This window comes from Protopterus annectens, chromosome 16.part0 (assembly GCF_019279795.1).
Source record: "Protopterus annectens isolate FY-2018-M chromosome 16.part0, PAN1.0, whole genome shotgun sequence".
NCBI lineage: Eukaryota > Metazoa > Chordata > Ceratodontiformes > Protopteridae > Protopterus > Protopterus annectens.
The window spans coordinates 427194287-427219729 of NC_056750.1; the positions used below are offsets into that span (position 1 = coordinate 427194287).

Sequence of the window (25443 nt, forward strand, 5' to 3'; positions counted from 1 at the left end):
TTTTTGTCCCTTGTTTAGGAGCACATCATCTGACTTCACCACCATCACAGTCCGAGTCCTTGCTGGCAATGTTTGATCCTCTGAACAGTGAAGGTACTGAATTTATACTTGGTTTACAGGTGTGCTTTTTACACTGGATAATGAGGGTGATGATTTCTTACACTGTTTTAACTACTGTTTGTTTTTGCCTTTTTCAGTCATGAATTAAGCCATAATTTACAAAACATATAGTAAAGTATTAAACCATAATTAAATAATTTCATAAGTGCAGTTAGCATTTCTGCTAGACTTGAATTATTAAAAGATACAAAAAGATTGTTTTACTAGTAGCATTTTCAGGAAATCGCATCCTTACGTATTTCATCAGCTCTTGGAGCTGACTTTGCATGTTATGTACAGAGGATCATGGTTTGTGTTTGTCTTAAGAGATCCCGATCTTAGCAGAAATGTCTTATGTCGTATAGCTCCTACATTGGAAATATTTCTTCCAGTAGTACACATTCTTATATCGCATGCCGCAGCTAGGGGGGGTGCACCCAACTCTTGCATTCTGTATTTTTTTTATACATCTTTTAAACATTATTGACTCATCACATTGTAAGCTGAAACACGAGCTGGAATACTTTAATAGAAAAGAAAACATAACAGGTTTTGTTATTATTTGGTACAAAAAGGTTTTCTTTAGTATTTTTCATTCATTCTAACAGCACATAAATTGCTCAGTTTGTGCCTTCCCTTAAACGTCAGGAATAATCCTGAATATTATTTTCATTCATTTCCCACATATTCCATTTATTTCTATGAAATGTACTTCTTCCCTTGGCTAAAGATCCCACCAACAGTTATTTTGTCTTCCTTGTTATATTCAAAACTTCTACCATGCTTGGTTTAGATTCTTTCTGTCGCATTGAAAGAAAGGACTATAATTTAAATAAGATTCATGTGAGAAATTTCTTTAGTGTCCGGGGATAAATGGCCTGTTAAATTATGGTGGTTCTCATAGAAGACGTAATAATAAGAAATTGCAGTGGTGTTTGAGACACAGGTGATGTCAACATGCCCATTTGTTGCAGTATCCCATGCCAGTGTTAGCCTACATCAAGAAAAAAAAACTCTTGTAATAGCTAGAAGCAAGTCTTCTAAACTTGGGGATTATTTATGTTGAGCCCATGTTTCTTTACAATGCACTCCTCAAGATCTGGCTTAGGGGACCATTGAGGAAGATCTGAAACTTCAGAGGACTTTGGACAGGACATTCAGAAGGAAATATCTCGAGTTAAATAAAAATGGTTGTAGTAATTTAAGCCATCAGAGTTTTTCAGGCATATCTGGCAGCACTGAACTTTGCAAATCCAAACAGGCAATACTGTGGTGATGCCATACATCATTAAGCTGTGGAAGTGGCGCACACGCCTACTATAAAGCCTAGCAGTGCAAGCATGAGTGCTAGTCCTAGGGTCAGGTCTGACCTCCAGTGCACTGTTCATTCAATCCCAATAGAATGCACTGGGAGGTCAGCTGAGCAAAATACTAGTGGATTCCCTACAATGACTTTCAAGAGGGCCGTGTTCTGTAACACAGTCCACAAGGGAAGGGGGTATGCCAGAAGTAGTCAGTTCTCTCTCTCTCTCTCTTTCTGGAACAAGAGCAGTTGAACAACTGTTGTACTTGAATGCTAGCTGAGTAGGCCTGGACAACAGATGTCTTCAGTATAATCTGGCAAGTCTGTTTCTGTATGCTTTCTCTCAAATGCCCTTGATCCCCAGGGTGTTACAGATGATGAGGGAGGATAGTTCAAAAATGTCATTGATGTCACCATTTTGGCAGACATCATTGTTTGTTTTCTGCTAAGTCTGGTAATAGAAGAACTGGTTGCTGCCACAGTGTGAACCTCAGGAGGGGGTCTGTGATTCACCCTAGCTTAGGGACACTAAACCTGACTGTGGGATATATAGGAGCAGACGTTTGGGTCGCCTGAGGCAGACAGTCCCACAGTACGAATACTGCAACATGGAAGAGAAGGACGTCTATGGTTATGGTAAGACTTTACACAGCTATTCTTTCTCTGTGTCTTACCTGGGCCATTTCTACATATCTTCTTCAGGGGCCCTTTTTCTATTCCAACTTGCCAGTGAAATAATTCCATAAGCGTTCCTACATTTCAGTCCACCTAAAAACAAGATTTGTCCACATTTGCTTTCATTGCCTTACTCATAAAATCCTGGTTGACGCTATCAAATGATTTCACTGCATCAAGACCCGCCAATAGTAGCAATATTTTCTTACATTCTGTTTCTCCATGGATCATCATTGCTCTGTTGATGTCACATGTTTACCTCCACGCCCCAAAAAATGCATTGATCCTTACAATACCTGTACCGTTCTCCTAGCTAGTATAGACGTAAACACTTTATAATCACGGTTTAACATTGAAATGGGCCTATATGAAGCTGGGTCTGATGGGTCTTTACTCTCTCTATATGTTTTACAACCACCACAGCTTTCTTCCAGGATGTTGGTGCTTCTCCTCCTTTTAAAATACCATTAAACAAAATATTCCAGATCTTTATCACTTTCTTCCCTCATAGCTTTCAAACTTCCACAAGAACCTCTTCCCCATCTGTCTTAACGGTTAATTGCTGAGCCTCATTTATCTATAACCTTGGCATACTTAAGTCTTCCATAAGTGTTTCCATTTGTGCTTTTTCTTTATTTCCACATTTCTCTGCTTTAAGCAAATTTTCATCAAATTTCTGAGACATCTCTAAATGTCTGTACGGAATCTCTGGTTATTTTTCTTGTGATAGGCTGAATAAATATGGCAACAACCCTTTCTACTTTCTTTTGCCTAAGTTGTTCTGCTGAGAATTTTTGTGGTCTGTAGTTCTTAAAAACAGTTGAACAGCGGTCTTTCTAAACTCTTGCATATTATCCCAGTACTCCCTTGTTTTCTTTTTAGCACTCTGCTATTGTGTCTTTTCCTGTTCTGCGAGAGTCCCTTTCTTCTACAATACTTTTATATTTGTCAGACCCTCTAAATATTTTTTTTTACTTCTTAGACATATATTTTAATTTTATTTCTACCACATTTTTAAACTCCACTTTCTTTTTATCCCACCCACTTAGCTATAACTTCGGAATATTTTTTTTCTGTAATAACTTTTAAATCATTTCCACTACCCATTCCTTAAATTCCTCTCTCTTTAACCATTGGGTGGGAAGTGCCAGTGTTTCATTTTTACTTGATTACCCTGCATTTTTATCTTAGTTTTTATTGGTGCATGTTCTGAAATAATTATTGGCTGCTTGTCGAAGCTTTCAATTAAATGCACATGTTCCTGTGAAATATAATTTCTGTCTAGTCTAGCACAGTTATCATACCTTGGAGAATAATGCGTAAATTCTGTCCAAGTTCCTATTACTGAATCCACGTCTTCCGTACCAAATATTTTCATAAATTTCTTAGGAAATCTATGCTTTTTTGCTGTATTTTCCCTTCTAGGTCCCCCAGCCTTATCTTCATGGTTGCAAATCAAGTTCCAGTCCCCACCTATAAATAATATGGGAGCATGTCTTGTGATCAGATGTAATTTTGGCAAACAGAAAAATAGCGAGTGCTGTTTACTGAAATTGTATTGGATGACAGCTGAATTTGCTTCATTCTCCACTGTTTGGCAACTTATGAGTTTTATTTTATTTTTATTTTATTTTACATTTGTTGACCAGGCTAGTCCGACTGGATGCATGTCCATTTTCAGCAGAGGCCCGGGGAGAAAAGCTCCAAGGGTAAGCAGATACAGCATTACATAATACCAGCATTACATATTACAAACAGACTATTTACAGAGATTACATAAGTAAGCAAGTTAAACAAGTTCCACAGGTTACAGTTAATCCTGAGCACAAGTCAGGATTAAATTAAATTACACAGTAAACTGGTTAACAGATTTTTACACATTCTAGAGAGAGTTAGCCAGGCTTGATACAATGACATAGCCAGTTAAGTGACAAATGTTGTTTGAGTCTAGTTTTAAATTGACCTAAGGTGGAAAGTAAGGTAATATCAGCTGGAAGAGAGTTCCAGGATCTATTTACAGAGTTTGCAAAGAGAGAATCACCGGCTGTGTTATTAATTTTGCTAGTCTGAATTAGTAGTTTATTAGAGGATCGAAGCTGTCTAGGATTGTTATAGGGGGTGATAATATTTTGAAGTGCAGAAGTATTGTCCGGATTATAAAGGATTTTATAGTCCATAATCAGTTGGTTATACTGGATTAGGCTGGGTAGTTCAAGCCAACCAAGCTGATTTAGATTGATGCAATGATGTGTCCTAAAAGGCAGCCCAGTGGCAAACCTGGCAATGTGGTTGTAGCAAATTGAGAGTTTAAGGACAATCTTGTTCAAATTCGAGAGTAGAGGGGATGCATACAGAAGGGTTGAAAGAAGGGGGAGCGAGCTATGGCAATTTTAGCTGGAGGGGTTAGGAAGGCTTTTATTCTGTAAAGTGACCCTAGTTTTTTATTGATGGTTTTGATAGTTTGGTTAACATGTAGGTCAAATTTTAGATTATTGTCTATGATGACACCAAATAGTTTTGTAGATGGGTCAGGGGAGATTATTGTACCATCATTTGATTTTATGGTAAAGGTGAAAGCGGTAGACCTACGTGTTGGTGAAAATAACAGCATTTTAGTTTTTTTGGGATTTAGGATCAGACGATGTTCAGAAAGCCAGTTTTCTATTGTATTAAAGGTGGTCTGGGTAGCTGAACATAACTCTACTGGAGATGTGGCTGAGCAAATCAGAGTAGAGTCATCAGCATATTGGATACAGCTGACTTTTGGGATGACAGTATAAAGGTCATTAATGAAGATGGAGAACAGCAAGGGCCCTAGTATAGAGCCTTGTGGTACTCGAGGGTGTTGGGTAGAAGGTTAGAGAGTTTGTTCTGCCAGAGGACAGCCTGCTGTCGACCATTCAGGTAGGATTGAAACCATTGGAGGGCTCCAGTATCTAGACAGAATGTTTGCAGGGTGTGGATTAAAAGTTGGTGATCAACCATATCGAATGCCTTGGAAAGATCCAAAAAGAGGGCTGAGGATATATAATTATTGTTGCAATTATGGTTTATGGTGTTAGTAAAGGCTAGGAGGGCTGAAGTAGTGCTGTGATGAGGACGGAAGCCATGCTGAGTGTCTGCCATAAGGCGATTTTGGATTTAGGTGGTGCATGAGTTATGCATGAATACATTTTTCCATAATCTTTGCAAGTGGAGAGAGTATAGCTATTGGCCTATAATTGGAGAATTCAGTAGAGCTGCCTCCTTTGTGAAGTGGGATTACATAGGATATTTTCCAGATGGTGGGAATTTTAGCTTCTACTATGGTTCTATTGATTAGTATTGAGACGGGGTAAGCAATAGCATCAGCTGATTTTTGTAGGTACTCGGCAGGGAGTTGATCAGCAGAAAGTGTAGTGGGTTTTAATTTTTTGATCAAGGTACGGATAAGTGAAGTGGCGACTGGTTGGAAACTGAACGCAAGTAGATTTCTAGGGATGCTACTTTCAGGACCAGGGGAGCTAGGCGTTAGTTGGCTAGCTAGGGCTTGAATTGTCTCAGTAAAGAATTGGTTAAAACTATCAGAAACATTTTCAGGGGTTTTATCAATAGTAGTAGCAGGGATTGGGGTTGAAGTTTGTCCAGGATGTAGTAGATTATTTAAACCTGCCCAAAACTACTGAGGGTAATTTTGGTTTACTGTCTGTAAATTACAGTAGTATTGTTTTTTGTCTTGTAAAATTGATTTTTTTGGTTTCATTCCTGGATTGCCTGTATTTAATGTGATCTTGAGGGTCTTTAGAAGAACACCATAAAGCCCATGCTTTGTTTCTAAGGGTAATTTTGAGTTTAGACTCTATAGAAAGCCATGGTGCAGTTTTTGCCTTGGTTCTCTTTGAACGAACAGGTGCGTGCAAATCAAGGATCTCAAGGAATTTGTTGTTAAAGTATGCTACTGCTTCCTCTAAGGGGAGGTGTTTTAGAATAGACCAATTACATGAGTTTAGTTCTTGTTGGAATTTGGCAGGGTCAAAGTTTTTATTGTTTCTAACCTTTCTGAGTAAGGGTTGTTGGGAATTAATGGTTTTGTGCTTAATTACATATGTGAGAAGGTGATCGCTTAGGCCATTAAGGAGGGTACCAGAGGTGTACAGTTGGGGGTGACTGTTTATGAGTACCCAGTCAAGTATACTTTTTTTTTGGTTGGGTTTACCTATCCTGATAGGTGTGGATATGATTTGTGTAAATGCATGCAGGTTAATATGGGTGGTTGGGGATTCTAAGGAACAGGTGCCCCAGTCTATGTTAAAGTCTCCAAGTAGTAGGGTTTCTCTTTTTTTATCAATAAACAAAATTACTTTCAATGAGTCAACATGAATCCAAGTAATATTCCATTCTGAAAGCTGATAATTTCTTACAAATGTTCTTAAGCTCCATAGTAGCAGTCTTAAGTGGAAGAAACCCTACTCCAAGTAGTAGGGTTTCTTGAGTTGGTATATATAAGGGAGTGGGGTGTGTCCCCCCAAATAGAGAGATGCTGGGAGGCTTTCCTCTGCAAAAAAAAAAAATTGAGTTGTTCATTGAAGGTGGTTTTGACAAACTCTTTCCTGTTTTATCAATAAACAAAACTACTTTCATTGAGTCAACATGAATCCAAGTAATATTCCATTCTGAAAGCTGATAATTTCTTACAAATGTTCTTAAGCTCCATAGTAGCAGTCTTAATTGGAATATAAATGCATGCCAGTGTAATTCTCCTTCCTTTCCAGTAGCCCCTTATGACCACAAATCTACCATTACCCCTCTTCTATCACTGTTGCAGCTGCTGTAGCTATTAGCATAAGTACTCCTTTCCTTTGCCTCTGATATTCTGCTGAATATCCATCCTGAAATCCTTTATCAAGTTCACATGCTCACTTCTTTCCAAATGTGTTTCCATTAGCACTGCTATTTGAAATCTTACCTTTTTGTCTGTACCTGTGAGGCCATTCTTATCCCAAAATAATATGCTTAGTGTAGCCATTATGGTAAGACGTTTTAAAGTTATTATTCCTACTTGTTATATATGACACCTTTTTTAAATGCCCATTTCCAGCTTTTATATTACATGCACCCACTAACGTTTAACAGGTTGATCTTGTATACAGTTGTTTCTTGTCATCTCTATTTGAATCTGTGTCCCATTTTACAATACTTTTTGTTTTAATGAAAATCCTCAGACAAAAAGAAAGCATCCCCCAGAAGACCCTAATAACCAATTAACTTGAAATAGATACTCAAAACTATGTAGTTTCATAGACAAGTAATAGGCTGGCTGCCCTTGAGGGCCATTTTAAGCCTAGCAAGTTTCCCTTTCAAAGATAAGAATTAAAACCTGTACCTTTTGTCTGTGAAACACGTACATTATGGACAGAGGTAGCTTATAAATGCCTGAACCTCAGTGTCCTATTTGGATACAGGACATAATTATTTTTCAGGAAAACTTAGCTAGGCTTAGAAAGGGCTCCCTGGTTGTTAGCCTGGTAACAATCTATGAATATAAGTAAACACCTTAACCATTATACCAACCCCCTACTACATCTTCAGATTGATTTACCTTTCTGATTGGAACAGTTGTCCCAAATCAACAGCTGCAGTCACAGCCATTAACTAAACTAAAATTAAGGATGTTCATCGTGTTTCACTGTTGCAGTCATTACACTTGGGTTATCCTGCTGGCAGGCTACCCGCAGTCGGCCTGAATTCCAAAGTCCCGGTCCGGCGTCAGTTGCTGTCGCCTCTTCCCTGACGTCAGAGCGCCAGGGGTATAAAAGATGCAGCCAACGCCATTTTCTTCAGTCTTTCTTGCTGTGCGGTGCCCGAAGAAAAAGCAGTTCGCAAGTGCCGGTCAGCCAGCTCTTGAGATTTTCAAAATTGAATTTCAGATCCAAAGTCTTCAATAAATCTAAGTACCCCATTGGGGAAACTTTTTTCTTGCTCCAGACCGATGTCAGAAAAAGTTAACAATTGTATTTCTTGTGGGAAGCAAAGACGTCATAAGGATTTTCATTCTTACTGTATTCCTTGCCTAGGCCCTGACCATGACGTTGCTAGTTGTCGGTTTTGTGCTAGATTTAACCAATGCACTATTAAGCGTCTGTACGATTTTGCTTCTCATTACTTTGGCCGAAGGTTTAACTATATAATGCTGTCGGAACAACTGACGACTGGAGTTCATAAAAAGCGCAAGGAAAATGAAAAGGACAGGCATCCGAGGTCCAAAACCGACGAAGCCTCTTCTAGGCCAGTCGCCGGTTCTCAGTGAGGCGCTTTCGCAGCCCCTGACACCCGCTACCTCAGAACCACAGGCCACCTCAGACTCTCACATGGAGACAACTAGGCCTCTGGATATTCAAGGTATTGGGCCTTCGGAAACTAATCCCTCAGATGGGTCTGGAGCTGCTGAGCAGGCATCGGCTTCTGAGGGTGTTTTCAGTCCTACACAACTTTATATCATTCCAACTTCAGCATCCAAGACAAAGTCTAAAACAGTTTTAAAGACAAGGAAACGAGTACAGCATTCTCCAGGACAGAATTCCATGCCTAAGAAACAAATGCTCAAAATGGCTGAAGACCTAATTACTTTGATTAGGGGTTCCCATCCCCCTCCTGATAAGAGGCCTAGGCAAGACACTGAATATGATTCCTCTGATCAGGTTTCTATGTCCTCTGACTCCTCTTCAGAACAGGGATACTCTATTCCTCCCTGTGAGGATTCTGATGCTGAAGAATCTATTCCTTCAGCTTCTTCTCCTGAGGATTACTCCTTTGGAGAAACCCTGCATACCTTGAGGGAGCATTTCCACTGGGATAGCCAAGATTGCTCAGAGACTTTCTTTTACTGCCTCAGCACAGACCTCTTGCTATTCCACCTGTTCTACACATTGTAGATGTATTTTTAGAGTCCGGCCTGTCTCCCGACTCTTTACCTCCAGCACCTGTTAAGCCAGACAGATACTACAGGGTTCCAGATTCTCATAAATTTCTATATAAAAACCCTGCTGCTGACCCAGAAACTATTTCTCAGGGTCCCAAAGGCGTCAAGGCCGCTACTACAAAAAACCCTGTCCCGTCAGATAGAGATTCAAGGGCACTGGGCAGATGGGGGAAAAAAGTTTACACTTCTGCTACCTTGGCTGTAAGGGCTTTCAATTGTCAGTTTCATATGCTTAAATGTCAGCAATACTTAATGTCTCTGCTTAAACAGAAAATGTTGACAAATTCTGAATGTTCTGAGAACAAGGAAATGCAGGATTTATTGCATGCAGCTGAACAAGTGGGAAAGCATACTTTGCAATGTGGTTATGATTCACTGGAGGCCTCTTGCAGGGCAGCTGTAACAGGTTCTGTCATTAGAAGGCATGCTTGGTTAAAGGAACAGACTCTGCCTGATCATGTTAAAGCAAAATTATTGGATGCTCCATTACAGCATGATACTTTGTTTGGTGTTAAGGCAGAAGAGGTGTTGAAGAAAATGGAGGATAAAGCTAACTCTATGCAGACAGTAAAGGATTTCTTACAGGTACGGCCACCCAGATTTAGCAGGCACTGGCCTTCTAAGAATTGGTCCTTTCCCGTGTCAGACAGGCCACAAAGAGGCAGATGCAGACGCCCTAGAGGCAGACAACAACCCCAAGGCTCATACAGGCCCAAACAATGGGGTGCTTCTACCTCCAAAAGCGGAGAAGACAAATCACAGCCGTTTAGGAAACAGTCCGAATGACTTCCCTCTGCCAATGCCAAGCACTTACCTGTTGGCAGCACCCTTAGGGGGAAAGCTTTTCACAAAATTGGCACATGATCACCCAGGACAAATGGGTCTTAAATATAGTCTCTCAGGGCTACAGGTTCCATTTTCACACCCTTCCAAAGGCGAAAGGTATGCCAGACCTGCCACACAATCAATGGGCAGAGGCACAAAAACAAGTTTCATCTCTCATGGACATGAGGGCTATTCAGCCAGTGCCACAACAAGAGCAGGGACAAGGATTTCACTCAAGACTTTTCTTAGTACCAAGAAAGGACAAAGCATGGAGACCAATTCTGGACCTGTCTATTTTAAATACTTTTCTGGACGTTCCAAAATTCAAAATGTTGACTCTGCAGCAGCTTCTGCCCATGCTGGGCTTGTGACTTTGGACCTCAAAGAGGCATACCTGCATGTCCCAATCAGACAATCTTGCAGAAGATACCTCCGATTCATAACTGGCTCAATGCACTACCAATTCTCTGCACTGTCCTTTGGCTTATCTACTGCGCCCAGGGTCTTCACAAAATGCCTGGCACGAGTAATTGTATTTTGCAGACAAAGAAGAATTCAAATATATCCCTACTTGGGACGACTGCCTTATTCAAGCAGAGACAAGAGACATTCTACTAAAGCATCTGGCGTTTGTAAAAAGATTACTAATTTGCCTAGGGTACGCAGTAAATAAAAAGACATCAAAACTAGTAGCCTCTCAAGAGATAATATTCCTGGGTGCAAGCTTAAATACAACTGCCCAGATGGCTTATCTCACGCCAGACAAACAAAGGCAACTGACTTCTTACTTCACAAGCATGGCAACAAAGACCCAGTTATCTGCAAGAAAAATTCTGCAGGCTCTGGGCTACATGGCATCCTGCATTCTGCTAATTCCATATGCAAGACTGCATATGAAGAAACTACAATGGTATCTAAAAAGTGTTTGGACTCATTGCCACAGCCTGGAATCATTAATTTCAATCATTCCCTGCCTGCAACAGGGGTTTTGATGGTGGGCACAGGCCTGTCACCACAACAAGGGACAGCCATTCACTTTACCCACAGCCAGGCAAACACTAACAACAGATGCATCAGATTATGCCTGGGGGGCCCACATGGCAGGAAAATATTTTCAGGGCACATGGCCCGCAAACCAAAGGCATCTTCACATCAATCAGAGAGAGATGCTAGCCGTACAAAATGCCCTGACAGCCTTCAAGGACCTACTTCATCCAGGACAGCTGCTGATAAAGATGGACAACACCCCAGTCATGTGGTACATAAACAAGCAGGGGGGCACACATTCCTACCCCCTCTGCAGACAAGCCATGATTTTGTGGAACACAGCATTGACTTACAAAGTACACCTGCAAGCACAATTCCTGCCAGGAAAAACAAATGCTCTGGCAGACAAATTAAGCAGAAACCTTATGGATCCTCATGAGTGGAAACTAGATCCACAAATCTTCAACATGATAACAAGGAAATGGGGATGCCCAGACATAGATCTTTTTGCCTCACCTCACAATTGCCAACTTCAGAGATTCTGCACAAGGACTTATCACAAACAAGCATGGAAAGTGGATGCTTTGTCATTCAGCTGGAACAACCTTACAGTATATGCCTTTCCTCTACTTCCTCTCCTCCCCAAGGTACTCCTAAAGGTCAGACAAGAGAAGCCTCAAATGATACTGATTGCCCCGGATTGGCCAAACCAACATTGGTACCCAGTCCTAAGGAGCTTGTCTCAAGGCCCAGCCTGGACATTGCCTCAAATTCCTCATTTACTGACCCAACTAAACAATCAGATCCTGCACAGCCAACTCAGAACCCTAAATCTAGTTGCATGATGGATAGTGTAACCGTTCAGAATACACCTCTCTCTAAAGCGGTTATGGATGTCATTTTGGAGGCCAGGAGGCCCAGCACCAGAAATCTTATGCAGAAAAATGGAAGAGATTCTGTGCTTGGAACCAGGCACAAGGAATTGACACGCTTGTTCGAAATATTCCTCAGATTTTACAATATCTAACTGAGATGCTGGACAAAGGCCTATCCTTCTCATCAGTTAAGATCCATGCCTCTGCCATTTCAGCTCATTACAATACGGACCCACCTATTTTTTCACATCCATTGCTTAGGCAGTACCTCAGGGGGGGCAAAAACATAAGACCTCCAAGGAGAGCACCAATACCTGCATGGGACCTCAATTTTGTCTTGTAAAAACTCACACTGCCTCCTTTTGAGCCAGCCAATACAGCTGAGATTAAATTCTTATGGAAAACAGCTCTGCTCCTAGCAATAACTTCAGCAAGAAGAGTCTCAGAGTTACAGGCATTAATGGCTATGGAACCTTTTATCATCCTCCATCCGGACAGGGTTTCTCTAAGGACAAACCCAACATTTATGCCTAAGGTAGTGTCCAGTGTGGCTCTTATCCAAACCATTCATTTGCCTACTTTTTACCCAAACCCACAGAATAAAGGGGAGAGACTTCTGCATTCTTTGGACATACACAGACAGCTATGTTTCTACTTGGACAAAACTAAGGCTTTCAGAAAGACTGAGCAACTTTTAGTGGCATATGCTGCAGGATCACATGGAAAGGCTATCTCAAAGCAGACTATTTCAAAATGGATAGGACACTGCATTCGTTTCTGCTATTCACAACATGGCAAATCAGTGCCCAAGGGCATTAGACCTCATTCTACCAGGGCAGCAGCCACCTCAGCAGCCTTCCTCAGAGGAGTACCAACCAAGGATATTTTGGAGGCTGCAACTTGGACTTCAGTGCACACTTTTACTAAGTACTACCACTTACCTCTTTGCTCTAAATCCAGAGCAGGCTTTGCCACTACAGTTCTGCAGGGCCTTATAGCCACTCCTAATTCTATTTAGACCCAGCCACCCAACCTCAGCTTTGGGATTCAACCCAAGTGTAATGACTGCAACAGTGAAACACGATGAACGTAGTACAGTTGTGTACCTACCATAAATGTAGATGTTCAAGTGTATTCACTGTTGCAGTCCAGGTTACCCACCCACCATCCCCCTTTCTTTGCTGGGACTTATCTGTGCTTCTCTATTCTATACAACCTTTGTGGTGTATTTGCTTGTAGATGAAGGTATTGTTTATTTTAGTGCATGCTTTTTTAAGCATTTTTTTTTTAGCCTACCCTTTTGAAGGGCACCTGACATCTGGGTCAAGAAAAACTGAAGAAAATGGCATCGGCTGCATCTTTTATACCCCTGGTGCACTGATGTCAGGGAAGAGGCGGCAGCAACCGACGCCGGACGGGGACTTTGGAATTCAGGCCGATTGTGGGAAGCTTGCCACCAGGATAATCCAAGTGTAATGACTGCAACAGTGAATACACTCGAACACCTACATTTATGGTAGGTACACAACTGTACTTTATTCATACTAAGAAGCATGTTACAGGCCCTCTTCCTACTTAAACTAATTGCTGTCTGTTCATGTCTTTATATCATCACCATTTATCCCATATATTTAACTGTTATAGTTGAGTGTCATCCTCCTCTTCATTAAGTCTTCCATAAATATTTCCATGTTTGACTTTTCTTGGTTTCTTCATTCCTTTGCTTAATCGAAATGTTCATAAAATTTCCAAACTTTCACTGGTACTGGAATGATCGTATTGATTGGTTATACAACAAATGAAGAAAAAAATCTTGGCCAAGCATAGGAGGAACAAAGCCATACATTCTAAAAGCCCCTGACCAATCTAAGAGGATTAATACTTCAAAGGCAAAATTTGAAAGAAAAGTAGCTTCTCAAAAGACAACTGCAAAGCTTTTTACAGCATTGTCCATAACCTCAGAGGAAATGCACAACAATGTACAGAACTTACTGTAAATGGCATCACCCAAACTGAACTGGAGACCATTGCCAACCTTTTGTCTGACAAGTTCAGCTCAAATGTTTTCCCCATCCCCCCGAGAGTCCAAAGGAAATACCACATAACACAACCCCCCAACCATTACTAGGGAACAGCTCCTCAATACACTTTCTGAGGACAAAAACACTGCATTGATGGGCTCCAGTAACATCTCAAGATGTTTAATAAATAGCATGAAATAGCATGAAACATGTCCTCTTTGGTACACTTGAATCACTTATTAGCTGGAGCCTTCAGTCTGTCTTTATGCCCAAGGAATGAAAGATGGCTACAGTCATTCCCCTGCATGAAGGAAGTACAACCACTGATCCGGGTAACTACAGGCCCATAAGTCTTAACAGCCATGGAAAGAATCATCATGGACATGATAAATGAGGGTATAGGTAACCTGCAAATGCTGGACCCATCACAGTTTGGCTTTGTTAAAGGAAAGTCAGGCGTATCAAATTTGGTGGATTTTTTTGAGAGAGTCACCAAAGCATTGGATGAAGGTAAGATCTGCACACAGCTTAACTCAACCTGGCAAAGGCTTTTGATACAATACCCGTGTCAGGAATTATAGATAAGTTCACTAATTTAGGTATAAACCCTTTTATCACCCACTAAATAGCCAACTGGTTCACTGATAGGAGCCAGGAGGTCAAAATAAGTGAGGCCACATCTGCCAAGAGGCCAGTCACTAGCAAAGTCCCTCAGGGCTCGGTACTGGGCCTGCTCCTTATCGGCGTCTATTTCTCTGAAATGAAAAAAGTGCTGAAGGTTTATGGCTGACAAAGTTTGCAAATGATTTTAAGTTGGGGATTATCATAGACTCCCCTGCAGGCACTAGTATTCGCCAAGAAGGACCGTCTCTGAATAACAAGTGATGCCGAAGCCATAGTCTTAAACTTAATGCTATGAAATGCATAATTATACCCTTTGGGAAGTCAACCATCCTGGCTAATTATCATGTTGATAATACACCCCTAAGAGTCGACCCAATGGTTAGGGATCTGGGTACGCACTTAGACAGTAGCCTTACCTTCAACAACCATGTGGGCTACAGTGGTGAGGAAATCCTTTTATATTGCGCAACTTATAAGTAAGAGCATGGCATCTAGGTAAAGAGGTCATTATCCCACTGTACTCCGACCTTATCAGACTAGTCATATAGAGTACAATGCTCCCTTTGGTATGAACCTGACCAGGCATGTGCAGCAACTAGAGTGACCTCAGAGGTTCCTTACAAAAACAGTAAAACGTGTAACCAACCTGCCTTATGCATAGTGCCTGTAAACACTATCTCTATTCAGTCTGCTATAGATTGCTAAAGAGTGATCTATCCCTGGCTTACAAGGCATCCACAAACCCCACACTTATGAGTCTCCTACATATTTGTAAGTCAGAGAGTACCAGAAATACAAGGTCTATGGACCTGAATTTTGTCTGTGACTTAAACAGAACACCAGGCCTGGCACCATTGTCCCTTATGGACACAGGTAGCTTATAAATCCCTGGCTTCCAGTGTCCTGTTTGGATGCAGGACATAATTATTCTTTTGGGAAAACTTGGCTAGGATTAGAAAGATGCTCCCCCCCCCCCCGGTCATTAGCCTAGTAACAGTCTATGAATCTATAGGAGCTCTGATAGCTTTTCTTGTCATAGGATCCCTAAGTTTGGTAACCACTATTTCTACTTTCTGTTGCCCAAGACATTGTGCTAAAAGTTTCTGTGCTCTAGAGTTATCAACAAATAGTTGGCTAACAGGAACCTTTCTAAATTCTTGCATATTATCCAAATGCTCCCTTATTTTCCTATTATGTCCCTGTGGTTGCAACTCTTATTCTGTGGAATTCCCTTTTTCTCTAATACTTTAAAATCTGCAAACTTCTCTGAATACTTCATATTCCTTCTTTCCCATATTTCTTTCTCTTTTATTTCTACCATATTTTAAACTCCATTTTCATTTTATCCTACTCAGTAGCTATCCTTTCTGTAAAAAATTCTGTGTTCCCCAGTTAATACTCAAGTAATTTCCACTGCACACACACTAAATTCCTCTTTTTTAACAGGTTATTTGGAAAGCACCAGTTTATTTTTCCATCATTGCCCTGCATTTTTATCTTTTTTATGAACTAGGCAATCATATCTTTATATAAATGAAAACAAACCATGTTGACATATTTTTAGTTGCAAACATTATACACCACATATAATGTCCTATACAGCCATTGTCAGTCAAATATTACATAGCTTATTCAATTCCTGCATTCCCTTAAACCACATTCCTCCTACAAAACATTTTTCTGCACATAGTGTTAGTACAGTTCCAATTTTTTCCATGTAATTTGCACCTGTTCTTTCCTGAAGTTCTCTTACTATAGTCACTATTTCTAATATGGTTGGTTTAGAGTTTGATTTTCCAGCAATTGCTTGTTTTGTCAGCCACCAGAGTTAAACTTGGCAAGACCTTACTTTGTCTAGATAATTCCAATTCTGTATCACAGTTTAAAAAAAAAAATCCTTACTTATACCAGTTTGTTCACCCAGTATTTCTGATAGAGTAGTCTACAGGGAATTTTTAAAGTCTTCCAACTAATTACACTCTCAAAAATATAATCCCAGTTACCTCTTTCTTCCCCATCACACCTTCAACATTTGCAATCTACCTGAGGAAAACTTCTTTGGAGTCTGCTTGGGATCTAAAAATACCTATATAAGCACTTCCAAGCAAAAATCGTGAGTCTTCTAGTCTTTGTTGAATATTTCGGAGTCCTACAGATATCCTCCCATTGTTTCTTTGTGACTTGCATATCCAGTCTCTCTTCCCACTCTCCTGCATTTTTATCTTGATCTAAAATTGTTGTTAGATGTGTGTCTAAGCTTTCAATTAAATACTCATGATTCTGTGAAATATAATTTCAGTCCAGTCTAGCCCAATTATTGTACCTTAGGAAGTAATATGTAAATTCTGTCTGAGTTCCTACTATTGAATTTACATATTGCAGACCATATGTTCTTATATATGTATTCAGAAATGTACACTATTCTGTTATATTTTCCATTCTAGGTCCCCCTTACATATCGTCACTATTGCAAATAAAATTCCAGTTCTCACCGATAAATAACATTCTCTATTGAAAGCTGATTATTTCTCCCAAAATTTTCTTAAACTCCATAATAGTATTTTTGATGGAATATAAATACATGCCAATATACTCCTCCCTTGCCAATGGTCACTTATTACTACACATACACCATTAGTGTCTTTTTGTGCCTCATGTCACTACTGGAGTCCCTCTAGCAGTCAGTATTATCTCCCTTCTCCTTTGTACCTGATATTTTACTGTGTCTCCATCCTGATATCCTTTCTTTGACAACTTCACTTGCTTGTTAATATCAAAGTGTGTATCCTACAACATTGCTTTTTGCACCCTATATTTCTTAGTATAATTCAAAACTCATTGTTTTTGCCTATACCTGTAAGGCTAGTTGCATTCCATGATGTGGGCAGATGTAGCCATTAAGATAAAAAGCTATTACACCTGTTATACTTGAAGGTTCTTTTGAATTTGAATTTCCAACTTTTGGCTTCCATGCACACACACTTTGGCAGACCAATCTTTTATGTAACATCTTCTTTTCATCTGCAGTTGATTGTGTGCTACATTTTCAACAATTTTTTCTCCAATAAAAGCACTCAAATGCATTCTCAGAACCCCTTGTCCCCTTTTAACTTGGAGCAAACGCACAAAACTGTGTGTGTTTTCAACAAATGAAGGTAACCCCATATAGGAACAATTGTAAATCGATGGCAGCACCCACAGGCATTATCTAATCTAAAATTAATATTATCCATAGTAAAGCATATGATACTGTCTGCATTCTCACAAGCACCGATTGCTATCTTTTTTTCTTTTTCTATCTGCAAGATGTAAAATTCAGTTTGCATACTTTCAGTAAAATTTAATTGCTAGTCCTAGAAAAAAATTCATTGGCTACCTTTAAATTAATTCATTCATGCACTGTTCTGTTAAACAAATAAAGAAGCCAAGAGGTTCCAAAGTCCACAACAGAATTTAATATACTAAAACAATAAATGTAAAGCGCTTTTTGTCCGGTCGGATCACTGGACTTCTTCAGACAAAAAACAGTACACAGACACCAAGTTTAAATACAAAAAAATTTCCCTCCATTCAGTCATCTACCCAATCAAATAAACCATATAATTTAAAGCTTATTAATCAATTAGCATTCACTACTAGTACTTAACCCTGTTTTAACCATGTACATTGATATTCACTAAGATATATCCCCATTTAAATTGCCATGTTTTTTAAGAAACAAAAAAAGATCTTCTTAAAAAAAGATTTTGGAATCTCTTGGCTTCTTTATCTGTTCTATTAAACACATTAAAGTGTTAATGCTGTTGGGGGGCCACTGCTACTAATTTACTTTTTATAGTTTAAACTTTTATTCACTGAACTGGCTGCAGCTATACCTTTAAATATTATATTTCTCAGCCAAAAGTCCTCGGAAATCTGAAGATTAATTGCTTGCAGCTGCAGACAGCTAGTCTTCAAGTAAAATAAGTCAGTAATGAGAAAAAAAACAAATTTGCTGATTCATGAAAGTCTCTCTGTAATTTTTTCCTTGAGCACAGTGTAAGATTTCCCTGGCCAACTGCCTAGACACCTGAAGTCTTCTAGTCTCCCACTGAAAGCATTTGCTAATGGAAAAGAAAAACAAGCTAGTAACTATCTTAGTTTTCAAACCTATTTGCTTAATAAACATTTGCCTGTAGCTTAAACCATTGATATTCTAGACTTTCAGTGCTCTAAAAGCATGTGAATTTATCGTAGTGCTACATATAATATAATCAGTACACTTTCATGGCCCTCCCCAGCAGCCTAAAATCACAGCACTTATTAACTTTACCTTGCTTCTGTTAGCCTTTTTTTATCTTTCTGTGTAAAGCCCGTGTATCTTAAAAATAATAAATAGTACTTGATATTTTGCTTTAATATCCTTAACACATAGAACTGTCACTGATGAGGCTAACTCATCTTGCTTTTAAGTACAATATAACATGGAATTTACATCATAACATTTTTATACAAATATTAATAAAAAATATTTTACTTGCAATTATTTATTCCCTTTAGTGTTGTTCTAAATATTAATGACATAAAGTGTGGTGTGTGCTTTATGGAAGTCAAGAAAATTCCAGTCTTTCACAGCCTTTCTTTTCTTGCAAACTCATGCTTCATATGTCTATTCCTATGTCCATAGGGATTGATGTTTTATAGCCTCTTGTTTCTTCACTAATTTCAGTGGTACTGCTTTTTTTTTCCTGATCATCTCCATTTCTTAACATCGGCTTCTGGTTCATGTTCAAGGTGCTCTTAATTCTTTTAGTCAGCTCCTTTGATTTTTTTTTCTCTCTCTCTCTCTCTCTCAAGCTTTTTGCTTTGGAGAAATAGAAAAGGTTTCATCTGCAATGTCTCTCTGTAGGCTCTGTTGAGAGAAGAATGAGAAGCAGAGTCCCCTTCTTCTTGCTGGCTCCATCTTTGCTGGATAAGCTTTTTTATTTCATCCATAGGCTGTTCTGCATTAAAATTGTCTTTGATCCTCCAAGAAAAAATATTCTGATAACAACTAGATACAACAACTTGAATCTCACACTTGCCTCTTGACATTCCGTGATAGCTGGAATAAACTTGGTTCTCATATGCCTGGTGTACTGTGAATAATCATTTTCTACAAATGCTATATTGTCTCCAATTTTTAATAATTTTTCTTTCTGCCACAGTTTTGTCGGGAACAAATATTGCTGGTACGAGTACATCTTAACTAATGTAGGACTTTGTTGCTTCCTCATGCCCAGGTACTTTTTCAGCTAACAAATCCTGCAATGTAACACCAGTCCAATTGCTTGTGTGTAATTTCTTAGGTAGGTACTAGGCTATCGGCTCAAGGAAGCCTAGCCAACAAAGTTCCCTGGCTTACGCCACACGAGAAAGTTAATTTCCTGTGCCCCTGCTGAGCAGAGCCACAGAAGTGATCCCCGGGGTGTATTTCCTATTTCCCATCCACTCATAAAGATTTTTCTTGAAGAGTGCTAATGAGGAACTTTGCTTGACATAGACGGGTAGCTTGTTCCAGAGTATAGGAAGTCTCTTGGACAGGAATCTATCCCTCCAGCATGTCCTGTTTATTGTGGGGACAAGGTTTAGGTCCGTAGTGCATGTAGCTTGGAGGGATTGGGATTTCTTAAGGTGTAGCATGTCCAACAGCTCTGGGTTTAGCATAGCTTTATATGTTAGGCAGAGATCTCCTCAGAGTAGGCGATATGCTACGGAGTTTTTTGAGACTGTCCGTGTAGGGCATCTGTTTGAGGCTAGTAATCCTTTTTGTGAGGTACTTCTGTGGCCTTTCCAGCTGCTGCAGATGTCTTGTGAGGTACATTCCAAAAGGGGCGTTGTGCTCTATAATGGGTCTCAGTGCCGAGTAGAGGGGAACAATGACCTCCTTTTTCCTGGATGAGAGAACCCTTTTGTGATGAGGTGTGCCACATAGAAGGATTTCATGACTACTGTGGTGATGTGATTATGAAAGGAGAGACTGCTGTCCACCTGGGTCCCAACGTCTCTTATCACACCTTTGGCATTAAGTAGACTGCCGTTTATGTGGTAGTTCATGGGTACAGAGTTTTTACCAAAGGGGATGACAGTGCACTTTTTGGCATTGAGCTTGAGGCCATGCCTCTGACACGAGGCATCTGTCTCAGTGAGGCCCTTCTGTAGGATGTCCACATCATTTGGGGACTCTACTATGGCTCCTTGTTTGCAGTCATCTGCGAACTGTTAGCCAGAGGAGTTTTATGTTGGCCTGTACTTCAGAGAAGTTGATACCAAACAGGAGAGGTCCCAGGACTGAACCCCGTGGTACTCCACTTGTCACTAGTTTGAAGTCAGATTTGGAGTCTGCAACTTTTACAGTGTGGGTTCTGTTAGTGAGCCAGTTGGCAACCCATCTTGTGATGTAGGGATTTATACCTAGTTTAGTGAGTTTAGCTATAATTCCAGAATGGAGGATGGTGTCGAAAGCCTTGGTGAGGTCAAGATAGGCTGTGCGAACCACCTTACCCTTGTCTACGGCTTTGGTGACTGCCTCACAGAAGTTTATCAGGTTCAGAAGGCATGATCTGCCTTTCACAAACTCGAACTGTGTGGGGTCCATGGCTTGGAGGTAACCAATGTCTTTGTTAAGGAGTTCCATGATATGTTCCATGGCCTTGCAGACCAGGCTCGTCAGGCTAATAGGGCGATAGTTCCCAGGATCAGTGGTGGCTCCCCCTTTGTGAAGTGGGATAACTGTTGCTGAGTGCCATTCATTGAGCACAATGCCTGATGTGAGACTATGATTGAACATGGTGCTTAGGTGGGGAGCCAGTTCGTTATGAAGTTCATGTAAAACGCAGCCTGCGATGTTGTCCTGTGCCATGGATGCTGTGTTTTTGGTTTTAGAGTGTGCAGCTTTTACCTCCATAGATGTGATTACAGGGACTCTGCATTCTTCCTGTATAGATATGGGCCCTTTAGGGGGTGGGGGTGGGGGTAAAGTTAGCACTGAACCTATCTGCCAGGATGTTGGCAATATCAGTTGGTTCTGTAATTTTCGTGCTGTTGTGCTGTAACTCAGAGCAGATCTGGGTGTTGCCATTGAGATTCTTGACAACTATAGAATGCTTTGTGGTTGCCCTTAGAATCAGTGGCAATTTTGTTTTTGTAGCTAGCTTTGAAGGATTATATAAGGGATCTCAGCTACTCACTGAGGCTGACCAGGCAGCTCCTCCACTCATGGGATTTTACTCTCTTTTGCAACAGTTTCTTCCTTCTGTTGTAGAGTTTGTTTATGGCAGGTGACAAACGGATTGGCTTCCTTTTTTGGAGGATAGCGTCTTGGTTCTGTTTGGGATAGCATGATCCATACACTCGTGTAAGTGCTTATAGAGTGCGTTTGTGTAGGATTCAGTAGTCGTAACTGTATTGTCCATCTGCATGGGTGTCATGAAGTTTGCCACTTCTGTCTTAAGAAGCATGAAGTTGGCTTTGGAGAAATTTTTTACTGTGTTTTCCTTAATGGTGGATGGGGGCGGGATTCGGATATCTAGGGTGATTAGCTTATGGTTGGATCAGACCAATGAGGAGTTGATTTCAGGTGTAGAACACTGGTCACTCATGTTGGTAATGACTAGGTCTAGGATATTGTTGCCCCTGGTGGAGGTGTGGATAAGTTGATCCAGGGCATTGGAATTTATGAATTCCAGAAAGCATTGAGTGAAGGAGTTGGCACATGAGTAGTATTCCCAGTTAATGGTAGGGTAGTTGAAATCGTCCATTATTAGGGTGTTTGGTTGAACCCTAATATTTTCCAGTGTATCAAGAAAAGGGGACTGGGAATCCTGGGGCATGGTGGGGGATCTGTAGCAAGCTACAATTTGGATTGCAGTTTTGCCCAGAGTTAGTTGCACTTGGATAACCTCAGATGCATTATGCTGAGCAACTAGCCTGGAGGTGTGGATATCCTTAATGAATATGGACACACCTCCGCTTTTGGTGTTCTGGTCCAGGTTAGATGGCCGAAAAGTGTGGTATGAGTTATAGCCTGGTAGTGCAGGGGTGCTCTCTAGAGCCTTGAACCAGGTCTCAGTCACTGCACATATATCAATATCTTCACTTTTAAGGTGTGCCTGGAGTGAATGTATTTTGAGATTTAGACTTGTAGCATTGAGTAGCATTACCCTCAGTTTTTGCTTGCCTGTTCCTGTTAGGGTGGTGAATTTGTCATTTGAACCTTGCCTAAAAAAGGTACTATAGAGGCGGCAAGAGCCTTAGCTAGTATCTGGAATCCTAGGGGCAATGGGTGCAGGCCATCTCTGGCAAAGCATCGTGGTTTGTCGACCATGTCGTCCCAGGCAGAGAGATACTGGATCCCCTTAGAATGACACCAGAAGCTTAACCAATTGTTGAAGTCGATCATTTTGTCCTTTTACTGCGGTATCATTCTGGGTGATGGCAGGATGCTACTCAGGGCTAGTGTCATACCTGCCTGGGCTACAAGATCAGTGAGCTCTTCCATGTCTCTCTTCATGTAGTCCAGGGAGGTGCATCTCAGGTTGTTCACACCAACATGGACAATGACAGAGTCAGATTTGTACTTGTTGTGGAGTGACCTGAGTACATGGGTTATGTGGCAGATCCTGGCACCCAACAGGCAGCTGACAGTAACCTTCTCCTTGTTTAGCCTGGTAAGTGGGACATCAATGTGCCTGACTATAGATTCCCCTATGACTAGTGTGTTCGGTACGTTAGTTTGCCTTATGGGCTGTGGTCTATTGGCACACACAGTCTGTGGGCTCTGTGTCATTTGAGTTGTGTTGGGGTGTGGAGGTTGCATGTGTTTCTGCTTTGGAGGTCTCTGTTGCTTGAGCTGATTATTATTGAGAGCCTCTGCAAATGTTTTTGTGTTACTATATGTGGATTTTGGTGGTGTAGGTTTAGTGGGACTTTGTGATGGGTGTAGTGTGGTGCAAATGTTTACCTTCTCCTCTTGACTGTCAAGTGCAGTCTTGGTTGGAGAGAGCTTTACCTCCAATTTGGCTAGATAAGTGCATCTCTCACTGGTTGTGGTGTTGGGTGGTAGGAGGAGAGGGTTGTGTGTGTACATGAGGCAATTGCTACATTGCCTCAAGATGCCCAGATTCATCAGATAGATGGGAGAGAACACTGGGAGCTGACCCTTGAACATGCCTGAATAAAAAACTGCTTTCCTCTAGACAAGTGCTGAAAGTGAATATAAGAGCTGTTTTTCTCTAAGCAAGTGAGGAAAGTAAGTACAAAAAACGTTTTCCTCTAGATAAAGAGGACTGTTGAGTGCTGTAGTAATTTGTAGCTTATTTAGTGCTAACAAGTTCTGAACAAGTGTTGAGCACGAATAAGCAAATTAAAGTGCTAAAACTATGAATCTGTACCTGGATCTTGTGGTAGATAGGCTACCTAGTGCTTACCACTCCCAGTGATAAGCTAGAATGCTTCCCTCCAACACAGAAAGGCTTGGGGACTTAGAAGCTTACAAACAATCCTGGATACAGCAAATCTGTATCTGGATTAGACTAGTTACAGGAAAGGTGGGAAATGAGCGCAAACGCGGGCTTTTAAACCAGAAGGTTGAAAGAGATGGAAAAACTGCCCAAACGGCCAATTAACTACAATTTCTGGGCAAGAAACCACTCTTGTGGTAGATAGGCTACCTAGTGCTTACCACTCCCACTGATAAGCTAGAAGTCTTCCATCCATGACAGAAAGGCTTGGTGGGCTCGCTCAGAAGCTTACAAACAGTACTGGTTACAGCAGATCTGTATCTGGACTAAACTAGTTACAGGAAAGGCAGGAAACCAGCTTAGAAATTTTTTTTTTCATAATATTAATACAGATTTTTCCTTCCAGTGTCACTGATAACAGCAGAAAATCTCAAGTTTTCTCTCCACTTTGTCTTCTAATTCTTCTGTTTTTTTTTTTAAATGGGTCTTCTTGAGAAATGTCATGATCTGCCAGTCTTCTCTTCATTTCATCCTCTGCATACCTGGCATTTTTTTGTACCTATTTGTTGACTGGATAAGCCCACTGTACATGGTTGTCCATTTTCAGGGATGACCCAAGAGCCCTATCAAGTTAAGTGACTTGCTCAGAGTTACAGACTGGGCAAATGAAAGTGCAGGGAGTGAAGTCCTGTACCCTGGCACAAGGAGTAGCTCATTAGCAGCTCACTTCTCTGTGCTAAATGCCAGAAGTTGTTTCTCAAAGGGATAATGTATTAAGATCCTTTATTAAACATTTTATCATCAGAGGTTAGTTCTCACTTAGATCATATAAGCACTTTTCAAGTTTTCTTCGATGACTGCTACTCTCGAGGTAAAAGGTGATTACAATCTTTGAATATGATGCCAGGATACGTTTGACTTAATTACATGAATGGAATGCCTATGAAAAAACTGACTCTTAACTGTTTCAGCAATTGTTTGTTTTTATGGACCTATTTGTCAGCGGTTAGGCTTTTTCCATACTTGTACTACTAATTAGCAGGCAATTAGGAGCCCTTGACTGTGCCTCTATTAAGTGCATAACTACAACCTGGCAGAACTCCAAGGAAGTGCTGAATGATCACAATGACATTTAATCAGTTAACTGATTTAGAGTAGGTACATTTAAAGTTATTTACTTTCCAGATGTTCGTGTTACACTGCTGCAGTCATTACACTTGGGTTATCCTGCCGTCAGGCATTTCCCCAGTCGGCCTGAGTTCCAAAGTCTTGGTCCGGCGTCGGTTGCTGTCACCTCCTCCCTGATGTCAGTGTGACAGGGGTATATAAGATGCAGCATTTTCTTCAGTCTTTCTTGCCGCGTGGTGCCCGAAGCTAAAGCAGTTCGCAAGTGCTGGTCGGCCGACTCCTGAGATTTTCTTTCTGAATCCATAACCAAAGTCTTCTACAAAGCTAAGTACCCCATTGGGGAAACTTTTTCTTGCCTCAAACCAATGTCAGTAAAAATTAATAACTGTATTTCTTGTGGGAAGCAAATACCTCATAAGGATTTCCATTCCTATTGTATCCCATGCCCAGGCCCAGACCACGACGTCAC

At 40.6% G+C, this 25443-nt stretch overlaps 1 protein-coding gene across 2 annotated transcripts in view; it reads left to right on the forward strand.

The window, feature by feature from the left end:
• Positions 1 to 25443, forward strand: part of GAPVD1 (GTPase activating protein and VPS9 domains 1) — a 3238556-nt gene that overhangs the window by 2040178 nt on the left and 1172935 nt on the right. For both annotated transcript variants that reach the window (XM_044058337.1, XM_044058338.1), the window contains one exon: positions 19 to 93. In XM_044058337.1, coding sequence (XP_043914272.1) covers positions 19 to 93 — 75 coding nt within the window. The remainder of the gene's footprint in view (positions 1 to 18; positions 94 to 25443) is intronic.